The sequence below is a fragment of the Ctenopharyngodon idella genome, chromosome 6 (assembly GCF_019924925.1).
Source record: "Ctenopharyngodon idella isolate HZGC_01 chromosome 6, HZGC01, whole genome shotgun sequence".
Taxonomy (NCBI): Eukaryota; Metazoa; Chordata; class Actinopteri; order Cypriniformes; family Xenocyprididae; genus Ctenopharyngodon; species Ctenopharyngodon idella.
Genome location: NC_067225.1, coordinates 18,758,380 through 18,771,048, shown reverse-complemented (window position 1 = coordinate 18,771,048; position 12,669 = coordinate 18,758,380). Strand labels below are relative to the sequence as shown.

At 36.1% G+C, this 12,669-nt stretch overlaps 1 protein-coding gene across 6 annotated transcripts in view; it reads left to right on the top strand.

The window, feature by feature from the left end:
- pex5la (peroxisomal biogenesis factor 5-like a) overlaps positions 1-12,669 on the top strand; it is a 93,709-nt gene that overhangs the window by 45,852 nt on the left and 35,188 nt on the right. For 5 of the 6 annotated variants that reach the window (XM_051897359.1, XM_051897358.1, XM_051897355.1 and 2 more), the window contains 4 exons: positions 5,273-5,384; positions 10,324-10,518; positions 10,811-10,931; positions 12,457-12,550. In XM_051897359.1, coding sequence (XP_051753319.1) covers positions 5,273-5,384; positions 10,324-10,518; positions 10,811-10,931; positions 12,457-12,550 — 522 coding nt within the window. The remainder of the gene's footprint in view (positions 1-5,272; positions 5,385-10,323; positions 10,519-10,810; positions 10,932-12,456; positions 12,551-12,669) is intronic. The other variant, XM_051897356.1, reaches the window with a different exon arrangement.

Here is a 12,669-nt window from a genome sequence, read left to right as displayed (position 1 = left end):
ATGCAGTTGTGTACGTTTATGCTGTTATTTATAACACTAATAATTGCCACAGATGAGCTTATACCTCCCTCAACTTACCTCCCTAACTCTCCCCCTTAAGACTCCCGCTAGCTAAACTGGTTCCAGGTTCCCTTGACAACAATATCTTGGAGTTACCACCAGGAGCTAAGCCCACGTGACACAATTAGTTGAAGTTTTCCATGACATAATTTATCCCATGCCCTCTGGCTCAACACAAAGACAAAAGTGAAGAGGTACAAAATGCTTGTGTTTTGATAAAGCGTAGCTGAGAAGAACAGAAAAAAAATCCTTTATATATAAATATATTCCTGAGAAGTCCAAAAACATTATTTTTCTTACAGTACCTATCAGTGAATTTATTCTGCTTCGCAGTTACTGGGAATCAGCATTCACGGTAAAGAGATCAATTTGCATATTCCCATAATAATCGATCGTTGTTTAAATTAATGATCAATTAATCGATTAATTGTTAATCAACATATCAAATCCAAAGTAGGGGGTATCTGTAAAATCATCGTACATAACAGAGAGACTTGAAAAGGTTGAAAGGTCTCAACTAGCAGAATACAACAAGCATATTTGTTTCAGTTAGAGACCAAACCATACCAATTTGTATGAAAAAAGCGCCACTGATGCACGTGTAAACAGTATACACATGATGGTTTTTGCGGCATGTTTTTGTTTGGAACTTCGCAAAACATTAGTAAACCATAGTAGATTGTATATCTTTATTTAGAGCAGGTGGTCCTAACAAGCCCAACAAGCCCAAACACAACATAAGACAAGATCACGGAGTGACATGACATGCTGCTTGGCTAAAGCTATAGGACTTCCATAATCCGATTGTGACGCGATCATGATGCAGTGTTTTTCAACATAATTTTGAAAGCTCATCCAATGAAAACTGGGGTTGTCCCAGTCGCCCCCTATACCCTTAAATAGGCCACTATTTTAGGGGACAGCCATTTATAGTGGTGTCCGGAAACCATAGTGAACGTTAGAGTGCACTCATTCAATCCCACAATGCACCGCAATAACGAGTGTACAAGCGATGTACGCTCAACGGCTAGAGAATTCCAATAACGCACTGTGAGAGTCGCGCGCCGAATATATTCCCACATCTGACCAGAAGATGGCATCTAGCTGAATCATCCATCCATCCATTTTCCAAACCACTGTTCCAATGTGGCTACAGCATAATATCATACAGGTACAAATTCCTTTTTAATTGATTATTAAATTGTTTAATTAAGGTTTATACATAGTTTCCATGATAGAGTTCAAGATAAATCTTTTCATTACTACTGGAGATGCCAGTTTGAAATAATTATTAAAAAGCAAGCACAGACTACGCAAAAGCAGCCCTTCTGGCACACTCAGTGTCCAAATTCGCTTGTTTTCATTCACTCTGTCAAGTGAACTATATTAGTGGACTACTGTATGGAATAGTGAATGAGGGTATAAGGAGCCGATTTTGGACACAGCCTGGATCTCAGGTGTGGTGGTTGGATATAGTGGGTAGGGACGATGTGTAGAGACCAATCGGACACCGTTTTACACCTGACTATTTTTTGCTCTTCACATTACCAAATGATGTGAAGTAGGCCTACACTATGTAACTAGCATATCTAACAAAGGTGGCTGCAGCCAATGGACGTGAGGATTCTTTTCGACGTTTAGTGGTCACGTGATCGCGAAATACATTGAGCGGACAACCCCTAAATAGTTTTAAAATAATAATAGTTAAATGATAATTTAATTTAACAATAATTAAATAAACTAACTTTTTTATAGAAAACTTGCAGTGTAGCCTTATTGAAATCATGTGAGTTCACACCATTCAGACTTAACAAAAAACACAAGTTAATTCTTAATGTGTTAAACTTTTTAATTTAGCGAATGCCCTTGTAACTGACGATACAACAAATGTGTTTCCTTCTCTCAGACAGAACAGCTCAATAAATCCTCTGTCAACAAGATTGCTATTGAAATAATCAGACTAATAAGACTAATCAGTTAACAAAGTAGCCGAACTGTTCTGTACCGTGACTGTAGTTATCTGCTCTAATTACAAGAATGAGTTTTGTCCCCTTAATAATTCCTATTAATGTCAACAACCAATTTGTGCCAGAAATGAAAAACAGTTTTAAACAGAATACAGGGCAATCTAATTAAGTTGTACAGCCCAAAATGTTTCCAAAACAATTCTCCCCCTCTCATTATGGCCCTTGTTCTGCTGGCATTCACAAGGGAGGAAATTATGCTTTTTTAATAAGGCTTAGAGGGGCAAAATAAAAGTGAGTTCCAAATCCAGCTCACCTACAGTGATAAAACATCCGAACAGTAGAGGCTGTTACATAACCCAGCCTGACACTTCAGAATGTTCAGATGCTTGCTGATCAGCAAATCTGAACTTCCTGCATGTGAAAGAAGGCAAAGACAACAGAAGACAGAGTACCCTCATTTTCTTCACTTTCATCAAAAATGTACAAGGTGTTGTAACAGCAGGAGTTCAGCTTGGGTAACATCAGGCATACCAGCCAGTGGAGGAATAAATCTCCTCCCTGACACTAGCAGAGCCAGAGTTGTCAGTGCAACCCAATTAAGACTGCTGGGTCAGCGTTCTGGCACAGACTCTCACAACAGAATGTTCTCCCAAGCTCTCTGGCCAACATACACTGCTTGTGTTATTCATGAATATTCAGTATTTATTTCAAAGCTTCTGTCAAGCTACTGTACGTAGAGATCACAAACCCTCATATAGTCGCTAGTTTGAAGGTAGAATATATACACCAGAAAATTGCCAAGCACAGATAGTTTTTGCTCAGAGAAGTATAATCCATTTTTTTGTTATTAATAATTAATGTTTTTCTATGTCCATCTCTAAATTAATTCCTGCTGGACTTTTGTCTCTAGGGTCTTGTTTAAGCCCCGGACAAATTAAAAATAAATCTGAGGGAAAATGCAGGAGCCCTTAATTAAGCCAGTCTTGATAAGGTCAGAGTTTTCAATAAGGTCAGTTTGTTTTAAATTATAAATATGCAACAGTCTATTAATTTAGGCAGCGTAGCTTGAAGCATGTGATGTTGTTAAGTCCATATATAGGACATGTGAATGTGACATGAAATTACATGTGTGCTGTTTTACAGCCTGCAACGTTTTGATGATACAGCCCTGTACACTATTTGCACTAAACATGTCAGCAACATGCAAACCAGGGACATTTCTTAGCTTCATCCAGGGGTACAGGCTGGTGATTATAAGAGAATTCTTTCAAAAACATTAAAGTCCCCCTGTAGTCAATAATTGTATCCCTTAAAATCTTTGATCACCAAAATGAAAAATTTAAACATTTTTTTCCTGTGAAAAAAAATTCTTCATGCCTTAAAATAGCTTGAATGTAACTCTACACCCTTGCTTTATTTATTATACGCAGATCTATGAATATGCTAATTAGCCCCGCCTCCACTCACTCGCATGAGCTCAGAGATCCACTCAGTCAACTTACTGAGGTAAACTCTGCACAATGATATCGCTTTTTACAATGTCGGACACATAACGGTAATTAATATGATTAGCCTTTTGCTTGACTACATTATCAAACAGCTGTCTTCTAAAAATCAGCATCCTTAGAAAAGCTTTCGACACCTTAGAACGTCAGTGGAGAAAGACATATAGTTCATCATAACATTGTTATATATCATACACCCACTATATTGCTAAATCTACCCTACCCGCTCATGGTTAATGATATGCTAAAGCCCGCCGGCACGTTGACGTGATTGGTCACAAGGTAGTTTGTGACGTCACAAACACCAGCAATTTCAAACCGTGGGTTTGAGACTGTCTGTTTTTCACTGCCGTTTTAAATAGAAAATACTCAGCAATGGTGTAGACTTATGAATTTGCACATGGTTTGTCTTAAAGCATATTAAAACCACCACAAAGACATATAAACAACATTAAAAACTTGATTTTCACCACAGGGACTTTAAAAAATATTACAAACTTCAATCTTCAAACTATATGGTAGTGTAGCTTTACAAGCTAATTAGCAAACAGGCAGAAGCTAAATGAATAGTTTAGTTTTTAAGCATTAGCTGTATCTATTCTGCTACATTCGTTCACAGCATGTTTAGTGACTTTTGACCTTCGAAACACTTGATACAAACGTTGCATTGCGTTGTTACTATAGTGAATATGACCACACCTAACTAATGATGTTATTGTTAACATACAACTCGTCAGAAACCATAAATTCGTACCAAGCAAAATAATTATACACAAACAAATTTAAGTAGCTACTTATTCAGACATTAGCAAGTGTTAGCTTGGTAGCTAGCTGCCTTCCAGTCACGTAGTCACATAAGCAAGCAAATCTGAAAAAAAAAAAAAAAAAGAGAGAGAAAGAGAAGGGAGGAGGAGTCTAAGGGGGCGAAGATACATATGGTTAGAAATGTTTACCTCAGCTAGTGTGATCACCCTTCATGTCTTAAATTATGTAAACAATGGAGATTATCAAATCCAGTTAATAGATTAGCCTGTTTCTCTGTATTTACTACATAAATATGCAATATGTAGTAATAAAATAATGAATTTGTCCACATTGGGGACACAGATTAAGTTTAAGGAATCTCTTTAATGTTGCAAATGTGTGTCTCTATCCTGACTAAAGGATTATATTTTCAAAAGAGTGGTAGTTATGGCTGAAAATGCAGAATTTCTGTAGCTATGCACTGCCCGCAAAAGTGCTCTCCTCCGATGAGAGTGAGGCATGGCTGAATGAACACTATGAGAACAACCAGATGATGATTGATGTGTTTTTTCCATTCTGTTAGACACAAGGCCACCTCTACGCCAGTCTCTCAAGAGAACATACACACATTCTGTCACATAGCACATATAGTACACTGATGGGGGCTTTATAAAGACAGTCTCACACCTTGTGATAATTATATTTATGCGCAATTATGTTCTTAGAAATGGAAAAACTTTCTCTCTGTTTAAGTGAGAAAGGGAGAGAGAAACATCCTCAGGCTAGGGACGTTTGTCAGAGGGGGGCAAGGTGAGAATTGTCGTCTCAGTCCTGTAAATAGGCAACAGCTGTAAGGGTGGTAACTACCAGCCTTACCAATCACACGCAGAGATGGTCATGGCGCAAAGGAGGCTGGCTGCAACTCAAACAATAGGAGAACAGGAGGCCAAGTGCATTAATGTAGATCTCATCGCACACTTCTGCTTGATTTTTCAGCTGGTGAGCGAGCAACAAGAGAGCCGTCCCTTGCTGAGCCCTTCTATCGATGATTTCCTCTGCGAGACCAAGTGTGATGGAGCTGCCCGCCCAGTAACCTCCAACACAGCAGGTACCAGAGATACTGACCTTCCTCTTTTTCCTCAAAAAAATCTGCTTCTCCACTATACTATACTTCACTGCACTGTACTATTATGCTATAGTAATTCTGAAATGTTAAAGAATTGGTTCACTTCAGAATTAAAATTTCCTGATAATTTACTCACCCCCATGTCTTCCAAGATGTTTATGTCTTTCTTTCTTCAGTCGAAAAGAAATTACGGTTGAGGAAAACATTCCAGGATATTTCTCCACATAGTGGACTTCAACTGCTACCAACGGGTTGAAGTTCTAAATTGCAGTTTCAATGCAGCTTCAAAGGGCTCTACACGATCCCAGATGAGGAACAAGGGTCTTACCTAGTAAAACGATCAGTCATTTAAAAAAAAAAAAAAAAAAATTATATACTGTTTAACCACAAATGCTCATCTTGCACTAGCTCTGCGATGTGCCACGCATGAAGTCCACTATATGGAGAAAAATCCTGGAATGTTTTCCTCAAAAACCATCATTTCTTTTTGACTGAATAATGAAAGACATGGTTGACATGGGGGTGAGTACATTATCAGGAAATTTTAATTCTGAAGTGAAATAATCATTTAACAACATTTACAATATAATCTGATTTTTACGACCCAAAAACCAACAAGCATAGCAGATTATTTGGATTTTTTAATCTAAAATATACTACCATTCAATAGTTTGGGGTCAGTAAGATTTTGATTATTTAAATTAATACTTTTATTCAGAAAAAATGCATTAAATTGCTTAAAAGCAATAGTAAAGTCTTTTATACTATTACAAAATAATTCTATTTCAAATAAATGCTGTTCTTTTGAACGTTCTATTCATCAAACAATCCTAAAAGAGATGTATCATGGTTTCCACAAAAGTTTTAAGCAGCACCACCATTTTCAGCTGTGATAATAATAAGAAATGTTACTTAAGCACTAATTAACCATAGCATCAGGATCATGTGACGCTGAAGACTGGAGTAATGGCTGCTGAAAATTCAGCTTTGCCATCACAAGAATAAATTACATTTTAAAATTTAAAACAGTTGTTTTAAATTGTAAAATATTTTACAATATTACTGTTTTTACTGTATTTTTGGTCAAATAAATGTAGCCTTGTTGAGGATTAGAGACCTCTTTTAAAAACTTTAAAATAGTATAGTGTAGCCCTATAGTGAAAAAAAAAATTAGTTGTCCAGTCATTTTCAACTTCTTCCCAGCATGCATATTCGTACAAAAATTAATAGAAGAAATTGTAACACTCCACGGAAACTACAAATGGATCAGCCTAAAAACACTATTTTTGTGCATGATTTTAACTTTAAAATCACAATTTATCATACCAGTGTTGTTCAATGTTATTCCTGATTGAAATTCAGATTGATTCAAATAGATGTACTTGCATGACTGGAAATAGCTGCCTGGTGGCGTTACCAAGATAACTGCAAAGTTGAATGACTTTAAAAGGGACTTTATTAAGCTAAATAGGTGATTTCCAATTCAGTCAAGACAACTTAATATAATTGAGTAAATTATAATTAAACAAAAGACATGCATACCTTTGCCTTATCAAGCCAAACAAAATTCCACTTTAAACTAATGCCACTGTTCAAACAAATGTGTGATATTTTTGTGTAGCCATTAACATGGCAAACCTCAATGGTGGCTGCTAACACCAGATATCGCTCATGCTTACGTTTCTACCTAATTAATTCCTCACAGATGTCGTCTGCATTATATACATCTTCAACACTTATTAGCAGAGCTGACAGACACATTACTAAATGAGGAAGTAAGTGGCCTCTTACTTCATGACAGCTGTATTACGTGAAGTTCACACTGAGAGGCTGAGCAAGTAAAACTGTATTTATTTCACTTGCATCCTGTCTTGCCTACACCACAAAGCAATTAAGACAACCTCTCCTACTCCCTATAGAGTATCTTGTTTACTTTCTGATTGTGGAAAACAGCATATTCAATTTACCAACAGATTACGTTTGGAGGATCTTTCGATTTGGTTGTAAAAAAGCAGCAGTCTGCTAATTACTGTGCCTCTGAACATAATGCATATTGAGGTTCAGAAATTACCAGGCAGAACTTTCTGCAATCAAAATGTCACATACTTCACAGTATGAAAGATTTTCAGTCTGTCAAACAAATAGTAAAAGTGCCAGTTATTGATTTATGTGTAGTTGAGTATGTAAGTGCCTGACTTGAAATGTGAAGCCAGAGTCAATTGCTGAGTAAACACTGCATTAAATTCATAGTTTCTTGTTGGTACCACTTTAAATGTTTTTGCACAATGTTTATTAATATATGCTGAATTAAACTACATTCTTGAAGAAGAATTTGAATGATTAGAGAAATACCAGGCTTTTTTAAGCAGTGTCTGTCTATAACAGGAATGGAGCTGATTATAGAAATTTATATTCAGGTCTTTAAAGGGAACTGCTGTAATCTTTCAAAGGAACGCTTCTGAATTCAATTATTATTCTCTGGCAGATTCTCCTGAGTGAGATTTTGATTAATTTTTCATTTTAGCAATAAAAAAATCACGACTTGCTTTGGTTTAAGTATTGTCAGACTATCATATTATGAAGGCGTCAGGACTCCTATACTTCTTTCATTGAGATGCTTATGAGATTCAAAGCAAGACCAGTGCATTGAACCACACTGAATTTTAGCTCTATATCACGTCTTAAGCATCTACAAACTAATTAATAATAATAATAATAAACCATCAATGTGTAAGATCGTGTAAACTTAAACCAGATATATTTTTGGTCATTATAACAATTTCAGTACCAGTGGATTGGTGGCTTATTCAATGCACACATGCTTATCTGCTTTATAATTTTAACATCAAAACCAGAGAAAAATCACAATTTCAAAATGTTTATTTATATATACAGTCAAACCAAAAATTATTCAGACATTTTTTATATATTTTTACTAGTGTATAGTGTATTTACTAGTGTATTTTCACTATAGTTCATTTATGTAAGTGAGGATAGCAAAATAAAGTAAACTGTGACATATTATACCCAAAAATTCTTCATACAGTGGACTACCAGTAAAATTGATAAAAATTTGGAACCAAAATTATTCAGACACTTTGACCTGACCATGTTTTGCTTAAGTGTTATCTGACATAATTAAGATGATTTTTTTCTGACACAGTTTAACTCATTTATCATATTTTATTACCATTTTTTTAAACTATAGTGAATAAACTGTATTAATGAATGAAATGTCCAAAGTGTCTGAATAAATTTTGGTTTGACTGTATATATATATATATATATATATATATCATTATATATATTCATTTATTCAAAAATAAACATGTGTATTTAACGTATAAAAGAAAAAAAATCTGATTTTTTTTTTATTTGTTTGAAACTTTTCTTGAAAATGCTATACAAGTTTTTCAAAACTATATGAAACCAACAAGAATGCAAAAACTACATATTTATGAACTTAACACGTGTTTAAAACACTTTTTCCTTCCTTTTAAAAATGTTTCATTTTGGGCACATTATATGTCTTTGACCCAGTTATCAAGTTTTATTGTCCAATCATTGAATTCAATCTTTCAATCAATTCATCTTCTTGATTATATTGATGGCTGAGGTTCTTGCACTCTGAGCTTGTTTTAAAGTAAAGGGGTTTTAAATGTCAAAATCTTGACAGGTATTTGGTGTGCAAGCTGGTCCTTGTGTGGTCGGCAGATACAAAAGCATGTGGTGTTAACCTGGTTTTAGCTCTGATGTTTGTGTCAGATTTCAGAAGGTGTGCTGTCAAGCCCTCAAGGCTTGGGATCATGCATCCTCCATGCTGGCATCTATATGCAGTACTGACCTGCATGGACATTTTGTCTACTGGTTATGAAGACTTCTGTTCTACAAGCCATATGGCTAACAGGAAGGCGGTAGAATAGAAGCTGTAGAATATGTCTGTACCATCTGTTTTTAGTGTTCACGTACTGTATAATGGGGGGTTCGACCATCTAAAAGTTTTATGCTTTAATCTCACCTAATCACAAAAGCTGACTACATTCCCTCTGAATATTGAATGAACACATTCTACTCAAAACTTCATCCTCTGCAGCGGAACACAGTGTTCTGTAGAGAGTGTTCTTGATAAAGTGTGTGTATATATATATATATATATATATATATATATATATACACACACACACTATATCAAACGCTCTTTGTTCTCTTGGAGAGGAACATGCAACATCAAAGATTATTTGACACAGACCCCTGAGCTGTCGGAACTGCCTGCTGTCTTTATTGCTGTGACCACGCAGGTAGATAAGTGCCTAGAGCAATAACTAAGCTAGAATATGTTTTTTCTTTCCTTTAAACTCTGGACTTTTGGTTGATGTCATAATTTGAAACTGAGCAAAAACTTGTAGTTCACAGTTTATTTCTAATGCACAAATGAGACTTTATGACACTGGCTCTCAAATATTAGATAGAACCTTCACCAGGGTTGCCAGGTTTTCACAACAAAACCCGCCCAATCGCGTTTCCAGGGGTAAAATCCGTGTTTTTGGTGGGGTTCCCCTGGTAAAATTCGCATTCCAGGGGCTAAATATCATGCTATTTGGGGTTGCTACAACCCGCGGACATGAAAAACATCCCGCGGCAACAGTGTTCAAGAAAACCACGGACTTGGCAACACTGACCTTCACCTTCTCAGTTTCTCTTGAACCTTCATTCAATTCACTGAGACCATTACAACTTTCAAAAAAAGTTCCTCTTTCTCTTTTTTGTATTTTACTTTTGCTCTAGCTTGTGTACTGATCTAGCTTATGCTTGAAATTTGGCATTGTACATGGGATGCATCCCACTCTTTCAGAACCACTAAACTTTCTGGAGCAGGAAGACAAAAAAAAGTAGATGATTTTTTTTTGCTTCCTTTGTCCAGTACTGTCCTCCTCTCTGGACTTGCTAGATCTGAGTGAGCCTGGTGAGAGAAGACACAGCAAAGACAGGAAGAGTCCTCTTTCTTCTAAGGGCACGCCATACAGGAAGAAGCCAGATGAAACAGAGCTGATCCAAGTGGATGTTGAACAGAGCACACCCTGTTCCCACACACCTGAAAAAATTTCATTGGACTCAGGTATTAAGTGTCACACAGCTAATGGGAAGGGCCAAGTAGTTCTCTTGTAAATCAGTCAAAGGAAATCAGATTGTTACACAAATAAAAATGTTTTTTTACCTGAACAGATTCTGTAACGGATAGTACTTTTTCATTGAGAAGAACATTACGGGCTTACATATCATGACTTACTTGCCCTCTTCAATATAAGCATACTGCAAATGCCTCAAACTTTGGTGTTGTTTGTGTTTTACTTGGGTTGCATTATGATAATATATCTCTGTCAAACAACATGGCCTCATTTTGTTTACAGTAGCAGTTCCATCTTCATTGGACAAATGGGAAGAACTCAACCCACACCCAGAGCGAAATGGTAGCAGAAAGTGGAAACTTGAGAGAAGACGTTCATCAAAAAATTCTGGCGAATTTGTGTGGTAAGTCGCTGCTCTAAAAAAATAAATAAATAAATATGAAAATCCTCAATTACTTTGTCTAAAAGATATGAATAATAGTTTTCAGTAACGTGACTGGCACTGAGAGCTGGAGGGCAAAAGATCCATAGAGCTGCAGCACAGGCCTGTCAATTTTCCATCTGTTTCAAGCCACTAATATTTAGATTAGATTGACCAAGACGCAAGTTTTGGGCACTTGTGATCCTTATACAGCACCTGCTGCAGTATTTCAGTCACTAAAAACAGCAGGACATTCTAAAACACTTAACATGAAACTTGAACTTAACATGCATACACTTTATTAGTATTGGGGGTAATGCATTACAAGTAACTTGAGTTATGTAATCAGATTACTTTTTCAAGTAACTAGTAAAGTAATGCATTACTTTTTCAATTTACAACAAAATATCTAACTTTTATATCTGACTTTTTCAAGTAAGTAATGCAAGTCACTTTTTCACATTGACTGACAGCTCTCCTGTCTCCGTGTTAAGAGAAATAAAGTGCAGAAGTGTTGTGTGCGCTGTGTAAACATGGTTATTGTAGTTCTAGACTAAATGTGAGCATGCATTTACTCATCTCACTTGCATGAAAACATTCAGTATTCTTCAAAATGAACAAAAACAGTGAAAAACAATCTCAGAATTTTACGCAAACCTGTAATACGTAATTAACTATATTAAATTACACAAATATACTTTATGTATTTAATCTCATTTTATTAACCAGTGTCTTTGCTGCTGACCTTCAATGATCTAATTCAACCATACTAATAAGCAAAAATGACTTTAGATTAGATTTAGAAATAAGAGTGTTGAACTTCCTTTTCCTATATCCTGTTCTACTTTAATCCATAATGGCAGCACAGCTGAAAGGTTAGTTTGAGCTGCGCCCTCTACTGTACAGGAGTGAATTTACATTTCCTTCAGCCTGAGCCTTATTCATTTCACTTTTGGTGTGAAAGGGCCTTAACATTTGCCAAAAATAGAACTTTTTTGTTGTTATTAAAAAAAACAAACAAGCAAGCCCAGCCCAGGTGAGGAAAAAGTAGCGCAAAAGTAATGTAATGCATTACTTTTCATAAAAAGTAAATAAGTAACGCAATTAGTTACTTTTTTAGGGAGTAACACAATATTGTAATGCATGACTTTTAAAAGTAACTTTCCCCCACAATGCACCTTATAGTGATGATGCATACTATATACAGGCAAGCAGATGAGCGCAGAAACTCATCGCTCTAAATGGAAACCTTGCGTTGCGTTTGTATTCTGGGTTCATGTGCTTGCATTATCAATAACGTTGGTGTATATTGAATTTGGTCTTTTAATATCGCTGCCTTGCTACATTAGCACTTAGTACAAACCTGGTAAAAAATAACTAGTGAGCAATGGAGGAAAGCCTTGTTTTATCCTGCAGGTGGGCATTCTTATTATGGTGTGATAAGAAAACTATGAATAGGTAGCAGTAGCACCTTTTTTAACATCAATTTTTTATGACACAACCCCAGGTCTATGGATTGCAAGACTCAGCTAGACACTGCCCCCAGGAACTCCCTGGAGGTAAATAATAAAGTAGAGGCCGAAGCCGTGCCAGTAACTCAAGTAAGTGCAACACCAAGCAACCCTTATCGCTCTTTTTATGAGTCATGATCATCTGTACATATGTCAGTGACTTTCACATGTTATTTCCATATGTGTCCCACTTTTGTAGTGTTGTCAAA